This window comes from Ceratotherium simum, chromosome 14, assembly GCF_057802395.1.
Source record: "Ceratotherium simum simum isolate JZ-2026a chromosome 14, ASM5780239v1, whole genome shotgun sequence".
NCBI lineage: Eukaryota > Metazoa > Chordata > Mammalia > Perissodactyla > Rhinocerotidae > Ceratotherium > Ceratotherium simum.
Window position 1 is genome coordinate 49957402 of NC_141913.1, and position 20196 is coordinate 49977597.

Genomic DNA, 20196 nt, shown 5'->3' on the forward strand with positions numbered 1-20196 from the left:
GGTTTGAGAGGGTAAAAGACAAGGAAAATGAAACGTGTGGTTTTATTTAGGCTCCTGGTGTGAAGAACAGCACTTTTTTGTATAATACAGAGCTGTGTGTTTGGTAGATAGCTTCAGGCAGTCATGAAACTTTGCTTCAATTCTCCTTCCATTCGGTCTGCTCCACAATACAAACCTTAAAAATATATAGATGCTTCAGTTTTCATATTTTTTTTTGGTAATAAGTTATTGTTACCTGTTCTGTGTTTGGTTATATAACTGAGGAAAGGGTCTGAATACAAGTCTCCATAAGTTAAAAATGGTGTAGTTCATGCTCCAAGTAGAACTTATGCTTGGAAACCTCAAGAGAACTGTCAGAAAAACAGGCATTCTCGGACAAAGAGCTAAAGACTGAACTTAGACTCTCTTTCTTGGGAGTTTTTCTTTAGTTGTGAATCTTGTGTGCTAAAACCAATGTCATGGCTTTAATTACATGATATTGTTTATTAAGTTTTACAGCTTTAGAATGCTGTATATTAATCTGCTTTACCTGGTAGCAGGAAGGTATTTGATAACCAGATAAGAGAAAGGAATCTACTTTAAATTATATCATTTTAGTAATATCTTTATCTTCCTCTGAAAACTGCAGACCAATTTTATTAAAATTCTTATGACTTGAATCAGCAATTTCAGTTGAGTTTACTCTCCACATTCATCTTTGAGTTTTGTTTATTTTGACTTGCTTTTCATTGGCAGCTCAAAAACTGTAGACAGATGTGAAATATGAGCGACCATACGTTGCTGAGAAGTTGACTATGATTTTGTGTTTTATGATCAGGGCAGAATTGGTTCTGTGGGGTGAACTGGCAAATATTCTAATCTGGATCTTATTGGCCTTGATCTCTCATCTTGCCTCTTTTTGCTCAGAGTTGAGGATTTTCTTGATGGAAGCCTCCAAAAGAGTTTCACATAATCAGTTTTCATCAACAGACGGGCAGGGGTGGTGGTAGATATTCTCTATGGGTCACTAGAGTGGTTGGATGAGGTACTGCCATCCTTCTGTTCTTCCTGGAATCTTGGTGATGGCTGACTCCTTATCCATCTTGCATCTTCACGCTCATTTGATGGCCAGAGAACTGCTCCTGATGAGGTCAGTATAATTAACAAAGCCACAATGGATCCTTTAAAGGAGAATTGTGGGTGGATGTTAGGGTCTGTTTTTATCCCTGGGTGGAGCAGTACAAGGTATTTTTAGGGGTGAGAGTAGGGGGAGTATATGAGCAAATGAAGTACATGGTAATTATTAAATATCCTCAGAGTATTAGTCACGTTACAGACCATAAGTTTTAATGACTCAGACAGAACATGTGTAAATATCAAGGGAACTAAAAGGGAACAGAAAATTGGGGGAGAGCGTGACTGATTGACCATGACAACTGGTGCCTTTTGGCAAAGACAGATATTTCTGGCATTTTGTTTTTTTTTTGTTTTTTTTTTTTTTTTTTTTTTTAAGATTTTATTTATTCATTTTTTTCCCCCCCAAAGCCGCAGTAGATAGTTGTATGTCATAGGTTCACATCCTTCTAGTTGCTGTACGTGGGACTCGGCCTCGCGTTGGACGGAGAAGTGGTGCCCTGGGGCGTGCCCGGGATCCGAACCCGGGCCGCCAGCATCAGAGCGCGCACACCCAACCGCTAAGCCACGGAGCCGGCCCATTTCTGGCATTTTGAAGAACCAAGTTGCCCACACTATATTTTTTAAGTGAAGAGAGCTATCTTGTGAAGTCCTGATATTTTGAGAGCCATAGTGGAATAAAAGTGAATTTCTCAAGTGTGTCTTGAGAATCCCCTACATTACTTATTAAATAAACATGCAGATTCCCAGCCCTTATCTCAGTTCTACTGACTCAACTTGGCCAATGACCAGAATCCTTAATTCTGTGGATACTTGAAGGCTTATGCTGACATACTTAATAAGAATATCTGGGAGTTGAAGTTGAGAAATCACGTACCTTCTGATAGGAGGACACAGCATCACTTCTGTGTATTTTTGCTAAAAATGCATCACCTTATTCTACTAATGATAAAACATCAAACAAACCTCAATTGGGAGACATTCTACATAATAATTGTCTAGTACTTTTCAAAAGTGTCAAGGTCATTTGAGACAAATAAGACTGATTAGAGAAGACTGAGGAGGCATGATGATAAAATGCAATGTGGGATCCTGGACCGGATAGGGGACATCAGTGTGATAATTGATGAAATTTGGGTAAGGTCTGTAGATTAATTTATAGTATTGCTTCAATGTTAATTAATTCTTAATTTTTTAAATTAATTCTTTTCAAGTTCTTGTTCAACAATTCTTACATCTCTATAACTTTTGTTGCTTTACTCCATAAGTTTGTGATCTTTATTGCCTAAGCTAGGCAGATTTTCAGATCTTCCAAAATAATAGTATGTGAGTTCTGTATGCACTTTTTCTTTGCTTGGAATCCCCACTGTTAGGTGGTGTTGCTAGACAATTAATAATTGTGGTCCTTTTTTTGGACAGATTAGTGGGGTATAACATTGATTTAGTGCGTTTCTACTAGCACTTAAAAGAATTAAATAGGGTAAAAAATACCATGAAACTTTTGTTTTTATTTATACATGTATGTGTTGCGTCTGTCCTGGGTGGTCATGTAAAATGTATTTTGGTTACTCTTGGTTACCGTCATAAAAAGTTTGAAAGCCCTGCGTTAAGAGCTATCAGCCTTGTGAAAACAGATGAAATTGTCAAAAGCGTTGTGTTGTACAGACAAATGATAAGAACTTGAGAGTGTTTTGTTTGACTCTTAGGGAACATTTTGGGGCCAGGAGGGTTGTCTAAAAGTAGAAGAGTTTTTCTGGGCTTACCTTTTGCATTTTTAGTAGAATACAATTCCCAGTAGTGACCTCCAGAAAAATTATTTAAATGCAGAATGCCTGGTATGCCTGCAAATAGGTAAATCTGTTGTGGTACCAAATCCTGTGCTTTGTTTCAAGGACAGAATTTGGTTGTAAAATTTAAGGGCGTGCTAGAAATTACTAAAAAGCAAACAAACTAAATCAAAACAGAAAAACCTAGATGTGCCAGAGCAGATGGACAGAAATGTGCCAAGGAAGAACAGAGCAGTTGCTCAAGAAGCAGGAAGTGGATTTGTCTCACTGCTGTTCTGGGCAACTTCCCAAATGCTTTAGGGCAGGAGTCCTATAGGAGTGTCTTTTCTCTACAACTTTTGCACTTTCTGCTAAGAAAAGTTTTTGAGTACTACGCTATTTATTAAGTTATTTTAAGAATGGAGCTTGAAGTTCTGTGCACATGTGATCTTCACGCTGCCCAGCACGTGCCCTGCTCGACCTCCAGCTTTGTTGGAGAAAAGAGCCTAGGGAAATGTTTTATGATTACTATTTTTTAGCATCTGAATTTTGGAGAGATGTGTTAGGGTGTAGTGGACTCTTGAGATTTACGAGATCTGGGTTTTATTTCTGGCTCTGCCACTGATTACTGTTTAACCATTGCCAAGTAATTTGACTTTTCTCAGCTTCAGTTTCTGTCTTCTGTGAAATATAAGGGGGGAATCTTTGAGATGATGGGCGAATCAAATGAAATAGAAAATAGGAAAGAGCTGTGGTCTCTACAAAGCACCTTACAGATGAACAGAAAGCAGTGATTTGTTACTGCTTGTTCTCTTAATTAGTAGAAGAGGGTTGCATAGTGAAGAGGGTTACGTGTACAAAACATTTCTTGGCACATTAAACAGTCTTTTATAAATTAATACAAAAATCTGTAATAGAGGAGCTTGAGGAGGTTATCACATCATGTTGAGTTGAGACCAAACAGTGCTTTAGGACTTGAGCTTTTTTGAGGTTTTGAAAGCAGAAGATGGTGTTATATACCCTGTGTATTGAGTAAAACTGTCATCTATACTGGAGAAATTTTGCAGAATTAAAGTATTTACTCATTCTGGTGGAAGTACAACTCCTAGACGATTAAACCAATTTAGTTTGTCTCCTGCTGAAACATTGTGAGGTTGTGGGACAAATGTTATATTTTTAAGAGGATGGGTATTGAATTTAATTTTCCTGAGACCATTATAATCAGGAATCTTTTTAGCCCAATTGTTTGCTCTCTGTTAACTAACAAGATGATTCACTCAGACTTTATTCCATTCAAATTAAATCCTTTGGAACCAGCCCATGTAGTTTCAACTTAGTTTCATTTCCTGCAGGGGTAGGATGCGTTTTTTTTTTTCCTTCCTTAACTTCTCATAAAGAGTACATAGCTCCTCCAGTACAGGCAAATTTCAACAAGAAGAGAGGACAAGTCTTTTTGGAAATCACTTTCGTCCCTTCATTCAGATGTTGTGAGGGATTTTTAAAGTCCCTTTTGCAGCTTTCTAGATAAGCATTCACTAGTCAGTCTTTTTTCCTTTCAAAACAATGTTCCCTCTTACTGGCCTAAAAATATGCAGGCATTCATGAATTAATTTCTCTCTCTCTTCTTTTCATGTGTCTATAACTACATATTTCCTAGAGAATTGTTTTAATGAGATTGTCAGATAGTGTCCCAGCCCCAGTCCATGATGTTTTAGGGCAATACATTTTTAATTTCTTCTGCACTGAAGACATTCTTAACAGGGTATTTAAGTCAGGTGAAATAAATGGAACCTAAAGAAACAGACTTGTAAAAATACTTGAAAGTATTGTGGTACTAGAACTGGTTTCCTTCCTAGTTCAAAACCATTTCAGAAACTGCATGAATGACCTTTATTTTCTTCTCTGTAGCGCACACGACTATAATTTCCCATGACTATTTATGGTCTGTACAGCCCTTTTCTAACTTCCTTTTTCTTTTTCTTTTTTTTTTAAATGTCAACGGAATACGTGTTTCTTTAATGGAAAATGTTCTATTTTGGGGAAGCTGCTTTTCCTTAGATAAGTAGTGAAGTTGGGTGTGTGTGTGTAAGGGGGCGGGTTGCAAGATTGGGGAGTATTACATTAGTGGATTGAGAGTTTGGAATGACAGTCCTGGTGATGACTCCTGAATTCAAAGCCTTCTTTTTATCCAAGATTAAAAATAACTGTACCTGGTATTCCATATTCTTCCTTTTTAAGGAAGATTTTATTCTTTTTTCCTAACATATGGCGGAATAGTCCTGAATTGAATGCTGAAAGTTTCAAACCCAGGTGGTTTTGAAATGAGAGAAAGGCGTTTCATTAGCAGGGTGGTTCCAGTGGGGAAGCAGGGCAGCTTTGACCTTGGTAACAATAGCAGGTGAGTCCTGTGGGCTGAGCACTCGCCGTGTTCTGGTTGCTGCAGCTTCACGATGGAGCACACCCAGTGGAGATCCGTTGTGAAGCCGGAGGGTTGTCTGTCTGACTCATGAGCCACACACAGTGCCTGCTCTGTCCTTCCCTTCCCTTTTGAAATGATTTGGAACCTGAGCCCAGCAAGGCTTCTGTTTCAGTTCTCCAGCTTTGCATTTTGCATTTATCTGTGTTTCACAATGACTGTGGAAGGATTATACTATTTTGACAATTTTAATCGTCAAGTGAAAAACGTTCTTTATGTTTTAGCCATTGTTCACTCTATCATTTGGATAACTGATAGCATATATATCTTATTTGTTTGTTAATGTAAATTTTATTGAAGTATAATATAAATACAAGAAAGGGGCCAAATCATAAGTATAGTACTTGATGAATTTTCTCAAAGTAAACACACTTGTGTAACCAGCACTCAAATCAAGGACCGGAATATTATCATATTAATCAGAAACCCTCCTAGACACCACCTTCCTTCCCTGATTGCTAATGCCATAGATTAGTTTTGCCTGATTTTGAACTCTACAATAATGGAATCATGCAGTGTATCCTCTGGTATCTGGGCTTCTTTCACTCAATTTATATTTGTGAGATTCATCCTGTTTATGCGTGTAGTTGTAATTCTTCATTTTCACTGCTATATACTATTCCATTATTTTAATACAGAGCAAATTATCTCCTGCAGTTGTGAATATATGTCAGTAAAATGTGGTTTGGACATTATACTAAAAAGGACTTAGTCACTATGTGATTTAGTTGTGTTGTGATGTAATGCCTAATTGTTTTATAAGAGCTCTTTTATTTAAAAATAGGCAGTTGTTTTTCTCTTCCTTAAGACAGAGTATTAACTTTACCATATCACTCTCCCTTCCACTCCCTAGCAACTATAAAATTAATCAGTTCCTCTCACTTTTGTGCTTCCATAAAAATTGATTTCTATCTCTTTGTATTTAACCCACATGAATAGCTATTGTTTTCTTCATGGATAATGGGGTCGCGTATCCATGCCTGCTAAAGCCGGAGTCTGTCTTTAAATTCGTGTTTCTAAACCCAGTTTCTAATATGCCAGGTATCAATCAGAAAACTTCTAGGTTTTTTGGAGGATTCTGGACTAGCACTCTGGCTTATCAGTGGGATTCTGTTGCATTTTGTCATTGTAGCCTGAGATTTCTGAATGCATCTGCGAACAAACTGGAAACCCTTCCTCCAGCCACACTTTCTGAAGAGACGAACAGCATCTTACAGGAGTTGTATTTGACAAATAACAACCTCACAGATAAATGTGTGCCCTTGTTAACAGGACACCCCCATCTGAAGATCCTTCACATGGCCTATAACCGACTTCAAAGTTTTCCAGCAAGGTAAAAGATCACAAAGTGATGTGCATTGCGTTTCTGAAAATGGATTCATAGATGGCAAGGCAAAAGCTAAAATGTTTATTTCCCAGATAATGTAAAGCTTGTTCCTCCTGATTCTGGTTCACAGTTCTCTTTTATATAGGTCATGATCAACATGCCCCTAAAGGGAAATGTGTTAGTTTTTCTAATATGAATGTATCTGAAGATATTCTTATGATTTTGAAATAAGAATTCTATGAGCCATAGAATATTCTTATGATTTTGAAATAAAGTATATTATTTATTAGGTATATTTTTTCTTTTGCTTCTCTTTAACCAGTTAAATTAATTTTTAAAAAATTAACCTAATATGGTGTGTGAGAATTAGAACATGAACTAGGAAGCTAAAGGTTCTTAATTAGCTATGAGCTTTTATACTTGGACTTATGGTATAAAAAGTAGTGGTGGCCTGTGCAACCATAGAAACTGTGTGACATTACAGATAAATTATGGCTCTCAGAAGATTCCATTTTTAATTCTGTTTTAATTTTAATTTTTAGTTTTTGAGAGCAGTAGCATTGTGTCTATCTTTGAGTGACTGTACACACTGAGCTCGCCGTGGCGCGTTTACTCTACTTCCATGTCATTGGCATTTATCCATCTAACAAGTTAGGACTTGGAACACACACCCACGCATCAAAGAAGCAAACACAAACCCCTCTGGTATTCTGCTGCTAACTGCCACTCAGCACTGGGCCAAAGCAAAATATTGGCACAGCCTCCCTCTGCTGCCATTATAGCTACAAGTCTGTTGAAACCCTTACTAAAGGAGGAAGGCCCAAATATGAATTGACTTAAAGTACTGCTCTGTGTTTTATAGTATATATTTATTTTTAAATTTTTTCTTCTCATTTGATGTTAATGATTAAACTTTTTATTCTTTTTTTACTTCAGTGTACTTTTATTTTACTATAGAATGAGGTGACGATATTTTTGGAAGAAAAAATGGTAATCACATAACAATAATATCTCTGAAAGGGCTCATCGTCCTATTTGAGATGGTGAATGACTAAGCCCTGCAAGAGAAATCATCATCAACCCAAATTCTGAGCGTATCCTCCAGGGATCCATTCCAAGTGTAATCACCCTAAGTACGGAGACGTTTTTTAGGCACCTCATAAAAATCCATAAAAATCCATCTTGCTATATTTCTGTCTCTCTGGGGATTGTGATGTGGCACAGTAGCTCCCCTACAAGACCCCGAGTTCCTTAAGAGTCAAGACTGATTTTACTCCTTTAGCCTCATGTCTCACCCGAGGTTGGGCCTGGGGTAGACTCTCAACAAATGGTTGCTGAAATGGTTGCATGAAGAACATGCTCCAGCAATCAAGTCCTTCTCCGGCCACCTTCTTTCTGTGTTGAGGGATGGAAACTTCTTTAATTTTTCCTTTCTTGGGCCTGATTTCAATACTTTCAATCATTTTTCATGCCCTATTACCCACTGATTTCTTTTCAAAATATGATGACAACATATTCAGATAATAGTCTTACACATTCAGGCTTCAAATCCATTCAGATGGATTACTTCACAGTCTGTGTATATAATGTTGTTTGTAGCATATCCTGATACCATGTTGGATGTTCACAGCATTAAAAGATCTGATTTCATAAGGTAAAAACTTTGTTCTTGTTGCATCTTTGGCATATATTTATTTTCAAGATAGGCAAATAAGATAACGTTTATTTTTGAGAGATAATAGGAAAAAAGTAGTAAAGGGTTTCTTGCTTAATTTTTTAAAGATTTGTTGTGACAAAGAAACCACAGCAAGCAGAGAAGACACCAATAACCGTAAACTAAGTGATTCCGGTTGTTAGTTTGAGTTACACTCACTGGGAACCCTGTGCTTCTTGGAGTCCAGCATTGCCAGTGGTTGAAAAAGGGTCAGAGGAGTGGTAGATGCTATCATAGAATTGTACAGGTGGAGGTTTTTTTCCCTCTAAATTTATAGAAAATTCAAGAAACCCTAACCCTGGAATTTTTCTTTATTTGGTTACTGTAATTATTGATTAATATTATTAAGATTAATTATAGATGATAGATTAAGATTGAACAATAAAAGTCATTCTTAAACAAAAGTGTTAAATAATATTAGGACATGTTATTAAGGGAAGGTCAGAGAGATTCATTCTTTGTAGATGTTTAGCAGGAGTTGAGAGAAATTTCTTTTGGGTGTGGTTTGATTTGGGCATTGCCAGAAGGTAGGGAGATGACCCAGATGACCTTTCAGCATACCTCCTACTCCTCACCACCACCTTGTCATCACGAATAATGCCGGAGGAATTTGTGAAGTGGGGTTTTAGGAGAAAGCATATTTTCATACAAGCTATAGCCCTATTCTCTACATCCCCTTGAGTTTTCAGTGCAGGTACAAAGCAATCATACTCTCAGACTATGCTCTTTTAAAGCACTTGTATTGGATTAATGCTAACTTTTGACCCATTTGAGTAGGATTTTCACTGGAGTTCAGACTAAGCTACATAGCAAAGTGATTGTTGCCAGGATAACTTAATTCACACACGGAGTTTTAAGAGGAAAAAGACATCCATTTTTCTTTTTGTTACCAATTTGAAGAGTTGAAGTTAATAGTTTTTGTTTTATAGTAGGAAAGGAGGTATTAAAATACTTTGATACTCAAAAACAATAGTGAAAAAATTGTCTTATTTGTTAAAATGACTATTACAAGTGAATCTTTAAAGAATATTTAGAGTCATAGTAAATTCCCCTTTTGATTCTCATTATATATTATTTTCTTTTTAAATTGCCTTATAATTATTTTATGACCCCCTACCCCTTGGATTTTCTCTTTTTTAGTAAAATGGCAAAACTGGAGGAACTTGAAGAAATTGATATCAGTGGGAATAAACTGAAAGCCATCCCAACAACTATCATGAATTGCAGGCGCATGCACACTGTAATTGCTCACTCCAATTGCATTGAAGTCTTTCCTGAAGTTATGCAGCTCCCAGAAATCAAGGTATGTGGTTTGATTCCATAAACTCCAAGCTTCAGGTCAGCAAAGAGAATTGTTTTCTCTAATTCATCAATTCAGGATGTTTGCACCTTTGTTGGATTTCCTCAGAAGGAAGACTCTTCATCCTTCCTAACCACTGGGCTACACTGTTGAGTCAGGAGAGGAAAAAAAACTATAAACAAAAAACACTGGATGGGGAGTTGGGCTTTGTCCCTAACTTGCTGTATGACATGAGACTAGACACATAGCCACCTAACTCTTTCCCATCCAACAATACTTGTCCTTCTTATTTCCAGGGTGGTTATGAGGCTCAAAGACTGAGTCAGATGTGCAGCAGTTTGAAAAAGTTAACAGTACCACTGCCCACCCCTCCCTGCCACTTCCCCTGATTAAGTGGCACCCACCACCACAGCACCCAATTAGTCCTAATTCCTTATGTAGATATAGCATCATTACTGTCACCAAACATTCATTTCAATTTAATGAAACTGGCAGAACAGATATTATTCCCATTCGATCAGTGAAGAAACTGAGGTGCTAAAAAATGAAGGGATTTGTGTGAATGAAGACAGCAAATTGGTGGCAGAGATAGTCTGCAACTCCTGACTTCTGACTCAGAGTGAACTCATGGGCTGAAACCAGCTCACTAGAATGAAAGCCATCTAGCAACTTTTTAGTCATGGATCTTTTTGGTGCAAAAGTCAAAAGTTCTTTATATATAATATAGTTTTTCATTTGCATCTTAGCATTTCTGGTTATCAATTTTTTGCTTAATAAAAAAATAACTCAGTTCTTTATAGATTTGGAGCATGTTCTAATCTCCTGTAAAGGAGCAAGTCATCCTACTTGGCCATTCTTCACTTTTCAGACACTTTCAGATATAAACTTCAATGTACCAGATTAAGAAATTATGTAGACATTTGAAGACACTTTAAATAGCATGCGTAATTTTTCATCACAGCAGTTTTTATTCATTTACCTGGTTGTGGTATGTACAAGCCATTTTATAAGTGTGTGCATGTGTGTGCCTTAAGCCATGAAATATTTTACTTTGAGCACACTGTTGTCTGATACATCACCATGGCATTTTAGAATATTTATTATAAATTAGCAGAAATATTTTGCTTTTACTTTCTGTGTAGTACCTTCCACGGTGGTCAAGAGGCATGACTCTGAAGGGAGACAGACCTAGAGTTAGATCCTGGCTAAACTTAGTGAACTGCTCCGTTTCCTCTTATGTAAAATGAGGGAAAGAATAGTGAGTGCTTCCTTTACAGTACTGCAGTGAGAATGAAATGCAATAATACGTGTAAAGCTTTTGAAATAGGAGTGGCACATAGTAAGAACTCCATAAATGTTAGCTATAATTAATACAAGTCCTCAATATGGTTCAACTAGGGTGCTGAGTATGTGGAACAACTGTTTTGGCTAGTGATCAACAAAATCCAGGCAATCTATTACTTAAGCAAATGCTTCTTTGCCTCCAGCACAGGAACGATGTTGACAGCTAAGCTTTCCACGGGCTCCGCCGCCGCCCGTTACTGGACGTGGGGGCTGTGCTCTGGGATCTTGTACAGGGGCTTGTTAAACTGGTGTTTGTGCACCCTGCACTGTGACACACCAGCACAGGGAGGGGAGAGTGTCAACGTTAACCTCCCGTTTGCTGGTCTTACTTTCTGTATCTGTCTTTTCATGTTGTAGAACTCTTAATTGTAAATTGATGTGTGGGGTTTTTTTTAAGTGCCTGGTTTAAAATACAGATACAGATAGACATTTAAACTTTTCCGGTTGGGCTAGATTTTGCAGAATATGAATCTTGCTCTGTGAAAACAAATCCTCGCCTAGACCCTTGCTTGGATTCCTGACTGCTAAAGTCAGTGCCTTCTATTTCTGTTTAATTCCATCTGTTTTGTCTTCTCCCTATCCCCTGCGTTACAGCTCCTTTTAAAATTTTACTTCTGGCGTTGCTTTTTAAATGGTTTTCCTTCTTTTGTTCTTTGATTTTTTTTTTTTTTTTTTTTATCCCAGCTATTATGTCTTCACATTTTCCTTATGTTAACAGCGTCCAGTCTTTCTGATCCGGCTCTTCCATTATCAAATAGATAGAGATTTTGTTGTTGGGTTTTTTTTTTGGAAGAGGTGAACAATATCAAGTATCTTTATGTACAAAAGTATAAATTTTACAGCCCTGGACAGGTAGTGTTATTGAAAAAGTAGTGGTTATATCATTTTAGAACTCTGAATTGATGTTTTAGTGTTCTTTCACATGAAAATATTCCAAGTTGCAATATGAGTACTTACACACATTTAAACCATCCAGAAGGAAATTTCTGGTAAAAATAGTTGCTGCATCTGAAATAATAAAATACCTATGAGAGTCTTCACTGCAAACTGAGCCCTAAAGCATGTTTTTAATATAAAAGAAATAATTTTTTTCTGAAGTTGAAATACTCCAGCCTATATTAAAATTTTATTTGCTTCTTGAAAATAATTGTAATTGCAAAGTATTTCATAAAAGGTATTAAGATCATTGCAATTACAAAAACTTAGCAGATAACATATTTTAAAGAGGGTTAAGATAGTGTATTTAACTAGCTAGTTTTTTTCCAAGCAGTCTCATCTTTTAAGACATTAAAGGAAAATGCTTATTCACCACTTTGTTACCAAAGCTTTCAAACCAGTTATTTAAAAGAGTAAACAAGTCCCCTGACTAAAATATATATGCTAAAATGTAATTTTTTAAAAAACTTGAAAAATTAGGCCATTATTCACTTACTCCTAAAACAGAGACTATATACATCCTCTAATCTTAGATAAAATTTAGATCTGGCCTTTTTTCATTTTGGTACATTCAATGAGATCTGTTAAAGTGGTCATCAGGCATCAATTTCTATACTTGGGCAGGAAGGTCATATAAGTTGTTATTAAGAAAAAAGTATATTTTTCAGAGTTTTTTAGTGAGCCCAAGTGGACCCAAAGTCATAGTACTTTTGTTCCTTAGTATTATTGTCTTCACCTTTGTTTAGCACTTTCAAATTAATCTTGCACACGCCTACCACCAGTCCTATATTCCTGGAGCAGGTTGTGTTCTGTTCTGGTTCTAAGATAGACAGTCCTCCCTCTGGATGTAGATCAGCTAGAGAGGAAAACATGATCCCAGAGTCACCACATAAACCGGACTTGGCTTGGCTGGTCTGGGGCCAAGTCCCCACTTAAGCTTCTAGTAGCTGATGAACCCAAAAAGCAAAGGTGGCCATGATTGGTTCCCCTTGCTCAGAGACCCTTCCACAGAACCACATAATAGTCACATGGATAATGTAAGAGTTTGGCAACAAAACCCAAGCTTTTAGTTGAGTATCTTCCAATAAGTGACTTATTCTAATCTTTTTTGAAGTGTGGTTTAAGCAGATGAAATAAATGTGTGGCAGAAATAGTGAATGAAATCAGTAATTTAAACACCATATCAGCAACTTCTTTGTCAAATTTTCCGTGTTCCTGTGGTGTCTTGATTCTAATTACTGGGTGAACAGCATTTTTTAAAGTATTTTAACTTCTCTTCAGAAGATTATTTTCATGTTTGTCCTCTGTGGTAATAAACTATTTGGATAAGTTGAGTGAACTCATCTCTAGAATTTGTGTTATTTTCACTGGGAAATGGCGTATGAAGTATTTTTAATATGCCACACTTTTGAGAACAATCAACAGGAAGTTGAATCTCCCTTGGAATCAAGCCCTGTTTGTTGTTGTTTCTAAAGTGAGGTGACAGAGAGAACAGCTCAGTCATAAAGACACAAAGAAATGGGGAAATGTCTGGATCAGAGTGGATGAAAGAGAAGAGGTTAATTCTTTGGAAAGTAGGATAATGGAAATGAAAACAAATCAGGGACCAGTTAGGTGTCAGTTGGGTGGAGTAGTTGACCTAGTAGACTTAAAAGGTCATCTAGGCATCTGTACTGCATATTCAAAACCAGAATCCAGGAGCAGTCATCATTATGGTCCTGGAATCTGAGTAAGTAACAGTTACTTGGGAAATTTTCTAACAGTTGGGGAATCTGATGTCTGTTCCTGTTTGGGACAGGGTTCCATACAAGGGCTAAGGAAAGAGGAATGAGGCAATGTCTACCAGGAGGTGGCCATTTAAGCCACTTTTCTCCCTGCCTCACTAGCAACAGACCAGTAGGAAGCTAGGACTACAAGTTCTCTCTCTTTCAAAATTGGTGTAATGAACTAATTCAGGGGCTGGCCCCCTGACTTAGCGGTTAAGTGCGCACGCTCCACTGCTGGCGGCCTGGGTTCGGATCCCGGGCGCGCACCGTCGCACCGCTTCTCCGGCCATGCTGAGGCCGCATCCCACATACAGCAACTGGAAGGATGTGCAACTATGACATACAACTATCTACTGGGGCTTTGGGGGAAAAAATAAATAAATAAATAAAATTATGAACTAACTCAGACTAGTTTGTTTGATTTTTTTAACTTCAGAGCCATGTCTTCTCCAACAAAAGACTGCATGCATCATATGAAGTGGGTTATGTATCCATACAGATAAACGACTGGTCCTCTGTGAGCTCATGCATATTAAAAGTCCCTTTAGAGATGCTCCTGGAGAAAGGAGCACTTGTGACAATGAGTCCACAAAGGAGTAGGCTCTGAAGTGGTCACCATCATGCTCTTCAAACTCTTCCATCCTAAGGGTAAAGAGAAGTGAGCTCATACTCCCAGACATCTGGAATATGGCCTGGAATCACCTGTAAATTTCCTTGAAGTCTCCTTTTCAATCTAAAATTACATGCTAATTTTGTGTTCTACGTTTTACCATTTCTGTTAGTTTTAATGTAAAAATAAAGGCTCTTCCTCTCCATAATCTTTGAGTAAAACTGAAGCCCCCAGAAGCATGGGCCAGGTGCCCTGTAACCAAGTCCCCCTGCAATGGTACACATGACCAATTTTAAGAAGTGATGATGTAAAGGAATTGCTCAGTTTATGTAAGATGCATTTTCTTAAAGTCAAATTTTGCAAATGATTTAGTTTTAGTGTTTAAGAGAATTCGCTGTTTGGAGGAGTGGAATACCATTTGGTGGAATGAGGATTTTTTTAAAACAAATTTTTACCCTCATTGTCATTTTTATCAAATTGTTGCCAGTAAGGTTTCCTAAATCTAAAATCCAGTTGAGAAAAATCACAGATGGTATATGTAAATTTAAAAGGAAGGCTTTATACAAGATTAAAGGTCTTCTTTTACAACTCCCTGGAAGATGGAGAGGTTTAAACAATGTACATTTCTGAATAATTACAGACAAATATGATTTTATGTAAAAAGTAGAACTTTGGCTTTGAGGTCTGTGTTTGAGGTAGAAGGTTCAGACTGGCTCACTTAGTTAATAAGTTTACTTAGATGTATGAACATCCTACAGTAATGATCACTTAGCCTTTTACAACATCAGGACTATATAGTAGTTTAAGTGTTATAAGAGAATTTGCCTGGAAGTTATATAATGAGAAATAATACATATATATGTATATTTATTTTACTATTAAGTTAAAATGTTCTAGTTTCTATATAACTGTAAGAGAGGGAGGTAGTACAGACTGTTTCCACATGAGACACGATCTGTAGTCCTCCATTTAGTCCCTACCTGCCTCTCCAGCTGCATCTTCTGCTCTCAGGCCCAACCATCTCCAGCCACACCAACCACTCATGGTTCATGTCCTGGTGCACCGCGCGTTGTTCTCGTCTCCTGCCTGGTGCACGTGCTGTTAGCTCTCCCTAGATGGCCTCCTGTTCTCCTCTGCCTCATTATCTTTGACTTTGCTTCTTCACAAAACTTTCCTCCTGGAAAGCCCTCTCTGAGGTCTCAGTAGGTGCCCCTTTGCCCTCACAACGGTGCACACTGTGCATATCGTTGATCACAGCAGCTGGAGGTAGTATTATTTCCCCCTCTAGCCTAGGAGCTCCTCGGAGTGGGGACTGTGTCTGCCATCTCTGTAGATCCCTGATGTCCAGCTTACTGTCTGCCACTTTGTAGGTGCTAAATAAATGTTCTTTTGAAGGAATACTTGGATTTATTTGCTTCTTATCAATTAAAAATTAAAATTAGTGAACCTATTCAGTGGGGGAAACATGTTATACATCAGCAGCTTTTACCTTGTGAGGGCAAGGGAATGTGAAAGGTGATTGGGAGCCCCATTTCTGGAACTGTCAGAGCTGTTGGGAGCACAGTTGAGATGGTGGACTAGCTGTGGTCTGAAGAAGGAAGGAGCACAGGGTTGCAGGATCTCTCAGAGCTAATAGGGTAAGTTGCTATTTCAGGGCAGTACAGGCAGATAGTATATTATCTTACAATATCAATAATATTATATATTATTTGGCAGATACTATATAATACACTGCTATGAGAGTTGATATGCCCATTAGTAATGTTTTATGAGGAAGACATAATAAAGATATTGGAGCTTTTGTGATAATTATACTTTAAACTATACATCTGATCGAATTCCTTTTTCTTTAAGATACACTGATTATTTTTCTATGCTCTTATCTAAGTGTATTAGCAATAATTTTCCTCTAAATCATGAGTTCCTTCTCAACTATGAGTTATCTCACTTTTTCGGAGGGTTGGATAATTCTATTTTGAGTGTTCTTACCAGAATTTTGAATATAGCAAAGTAATTTTTGTTAGCTATATCCTAGAATGGGCCCGAAAGAGGGAAAGGTAACTTTCTGTTAGTCACGTTTTAGCCAGATTTGACATTCAGTTTAACAGTGTATTTTCAGAAAATTTTAGTGCATTAAACATAGAGATACATATCTGAAACAATATAGAGAGAATATGTTGGTACTGTTTTTTTCTCCCGTCTCACCTCAAAATTTTCTGTTTTCTTAGTGGTGGCCATTACAATTATTCAGCCAACAACTGTTGGTTGAGGATTATTAAAAGAATAGGAAATAGTACTTGTAAGTAAAGCAAATCTATGTTAACAGCAGTAGATTGGCACCAGGTACCAACGTCCTGTAATTTTTATGAACAAACTTCCTTCAATGTGCAGAACTATAAAAGGGTGTTTCTCTGCTTATCTGCAGAGAAGTTTTGTAAAGAAAATAGTTGCCTTCTCATGCAGAAATAAACAATCACATTTAAAACGTATCAGAATTGCATTGCAGTGCTAGTTGCTACTTACTCGAGACCGAATTTAACCTAAGCACATGGATCTCCGTTCCCATCCTAGCAGCTTTAATTACTGAAGGACCTTCTTATAAGATTCATTCATTTATTCATTCAACAAATAATTGTCTACCAAGCACCAGGCAATCAGTAGTTTATTTGTTCATCCTTTCAGTGAAAGCATTTGTTGAGCATCTACTCCTTGCAGTGCACTGCACTTAGGATATAGGAGGAGAAGAAACAATCCCTGCTCTCTAGGAGGTCATAGTCTAGTGGAAGAAATAAATAAGCAGATACTTGTAACAAGAGACATCTCATTGAAACAAGTTGTAGTGGAATTGGCATTGTGTTGAGTCTTAAAGGAATAAGGCAGATTTTACCAGGTAAAAGGCAAGGATAGCTTAAAGAGTTCCATTCACGGAGAATATTATGTGCGAAGGCACGGACAAATGAGAACATGACACATGCAGGAACTAGAATTAGCTTTGACATAGCTGAATATAGAGTGTGAGGAAGCAAGTGGTGAAAAGTGGGGACAAATAAGGGCCTTATTTGACCTACCACGGAGTTTGGTGACAGATTGGAGGGCAGTGGGGAGCAACTGAAAGACTGAAGCTGGAGTGTGATAGTTGGAATAGACCACAGCAGAGAATCACCCTGACAGCATTGTGGGGAGTGGGTCAGAGGGAAGGGAGGCTGAAAGCACAGTTAGAATGCAGTGTAGTCCTCCAGGGGAAGCGTGAAGTTGGTTGGAACAGGATAATGGAACTAGGCGGAAGGGAACTGGCTGCAGAGAATTAAAGACTTGGTGACCAAATGGGCCTGGGGGCTGCGGGGGGTAGTGCGTAAGCACGATCTCTAAGAAGATCTGCATTACGTAACACCACCTGCATTCTCCTTATAAATAACTACCCTAGTGAACTCATTTTATAATTTGGAAATTTAAGGAATAAGCAATTTTACATCTGCAGAATTCTGCAAGTTTAAATCTTTAGGTGACATTAAAAAACATTATTAACCAATTTCATAAAATTCAAGCATGTTCTAAGATATCTTTAATCTTTCCCTATAATGCATGCTCTGACCTCTGAATTTGTTTCTGTCAACTACTTACATTCTAAGTTACCCACACTCTCAGTCCTTAAGCTCACGTTTCATCACTACCTGGTAGATTGTATTTATTCCAGTTGTTGTCTTATCTGTGCTGATATATACTGACTATACCAACAGAGTAGCCTGTTGTTGACCAGTATTATCAGTTTTTCATTAAAGTCCAGCTAACTATTCATGCAACCGTTATTTATAATTGGAAAAACAAAGCAAAAGGAAGATGACCATTTCTCTATTATTAATGTTTAGGTTAAGTGAGTTATTGTACTCCTTCTCCAATTATTAAGGCTACTAAAGGGTGATGCAAGTGAAGATATGGAATCAGTGAAATGTAATGGAATTGTACCTACATTTATGATTTTTTTAAGTTTTTTTTAATAACAAGACTACAAGAAAAAAAACACTGGTTGTGTTAGGATGTTAAATTTAAGAAGTTTTTTTAAGCTTTTCTATTTGTCCGACTTTTTGTAATGTAGTTATAATGCTCTCATAATATAAGAGTAATTATTTAAAATTGCAATACAATTTTGTAGCATTGCTACTGTTTGGGAGTAGGGGTGTGAAACAATTTGTGTGGAAACATTGTATTGTTTGAAGTCAGTTGAGACTATATTTCTCCAAAAATATAAGTTTTCATAATCTCCAATCCATAATCCATTTAAATTCTTTAAGAATTTTTCCAAATAAAGATGATTTTGTCCACTTTTAAGATTCTGAAATTCTTGGATACAATTTGCCTTTCAAACCATCTTAAGACTTTTAATAGATTCTTTAGGCATTTTTAAAAATTATAATAAGGTGCCAACTCAAGCCAGATAATTGAATGCTTTATGCCCCATTCTGCCAAATTGTGGGTTACACATTCTCTTATCCAGAAAAATTGCCAATTACTCTCGTTCTTTCTTGTGTGTGGTGAGCCGCCTTCTCTGGTTCCCTGTTCCCATAACGGAAGTGCAGCACTACATTTTAGGGCTTACCTCGTTTAAGCCTTCCTTTGGTTTTGTGAGAAAGGAGGTGTTATTCCCTTTCACAGATAACACAAAATTTTTGTTTTAATCAATATGCTGACCCTTTTTCTGGTTGTTTTCCAGGTGATGTTAGGCAGGAGCTATTGGAGAGTCTAGGTATCGCATCCTGGAGGGGAGCATCCATGTTTGACTCATGCCTTTTCCCTTGCATGTAATAGGCAGGCCCACCTGCTAGTCTTTTACCAATTTTTTATTTAGCTTCTTTTGAATTATCTTCTCATTTTGAAAGTTTGTTCCCTGCCTTTTCCTCATTTTGTGTGTTTTTTGGTTTCTTTTAAGAAAGCCCTTCAGACTTCCATTTTGAGGTTATAACTATAACCTCATGGCCACAACAGGTGCGATATCCTAGCCTTAGGATTTTTCAGTTAATGCTTAATTTTTAACTGCAGTGATAAACTTAAAGGATAAATATGGGAAGAATAAAGAACATAGATTTTTCTGTGTTATTCAAAGCAAGTAAAAATTATAACTGCATTTAGCAAAATCTGTTTTAAATGTTTATGGCAGAGTAGCAGACAAACTGATTTTTCTGCATTTGGCCAGCGTAGGATAGTGAGCGGTCAGACTGGTTCTCCTGCAATGAGCAGGAGCATAGAACCACCTGAACAACTTTTCCAGGCCATCTCTTTTTGTTTCCACTTGCTCCTTTAGTGCGTGGACCTGAGCTGTAATGAGCTAAGTGAAGTCACTTTACCAGAAAACCTGCCTACAAAACTGCAAGAACTTGACCTCACTGGAAACCCCCGACTCGCCCTCGATCACAAAACCCTGGAACTGCTGAAGTAAGTATTTTTTGAAGCACTGCCACCCCATCACTGTTCACTGACAATGGAATTTGTAACTTAGTAAAAACATTACACAGAATACAAAGCATCTGTTGACTTATTAGCTGTATCTACACACATTTGAAGTGACTAATTTGTGGGCCTGTTCAGTTCACCACAGTGGAGGGCCAGAAAAATTTACTAGTTGGATACTCATGTGTCCTTTCAGAAAGTTTTTGAGAAAATATCCAGACAAAAAGAGAATGAGAATAATTAATACAAAGAGGAAAATGGGATATCAAGTTGTAGGAAAGAGCATTGAACAACCAAGACATAACAAAGTCTCATTACTGATAATACACAGTGTGATGCTTAATACAGATATGTGAAAGGATTTCCAAAGAGATGCATAATGTGGGGAAAATTAGCAATTTG

General features: G+C 37.4%; 1 protein-coding gene across 1 annotated transcript in view; it reads left to right on the forward strand.

Moving 5' to 3' along the window:
• The window catches only part of PHLPP1 (PH domain and leucine rich repeat protein phosphatase 1), a 222918-nt gene that overhangs the window by 183266 nt on the left and 19456 nt on the right, over positions 1-20196 (forward strand). The window contains 3 exon segments of the mRNA XM_004422600.3: positions 6488-6688; positions 9537-9699; positions 19649-19779. Coding sequence (XP_004422657.3) covers positions 6488-6688; positions 9537-9699; positions 19649-19779 — 495 coding nt within the window.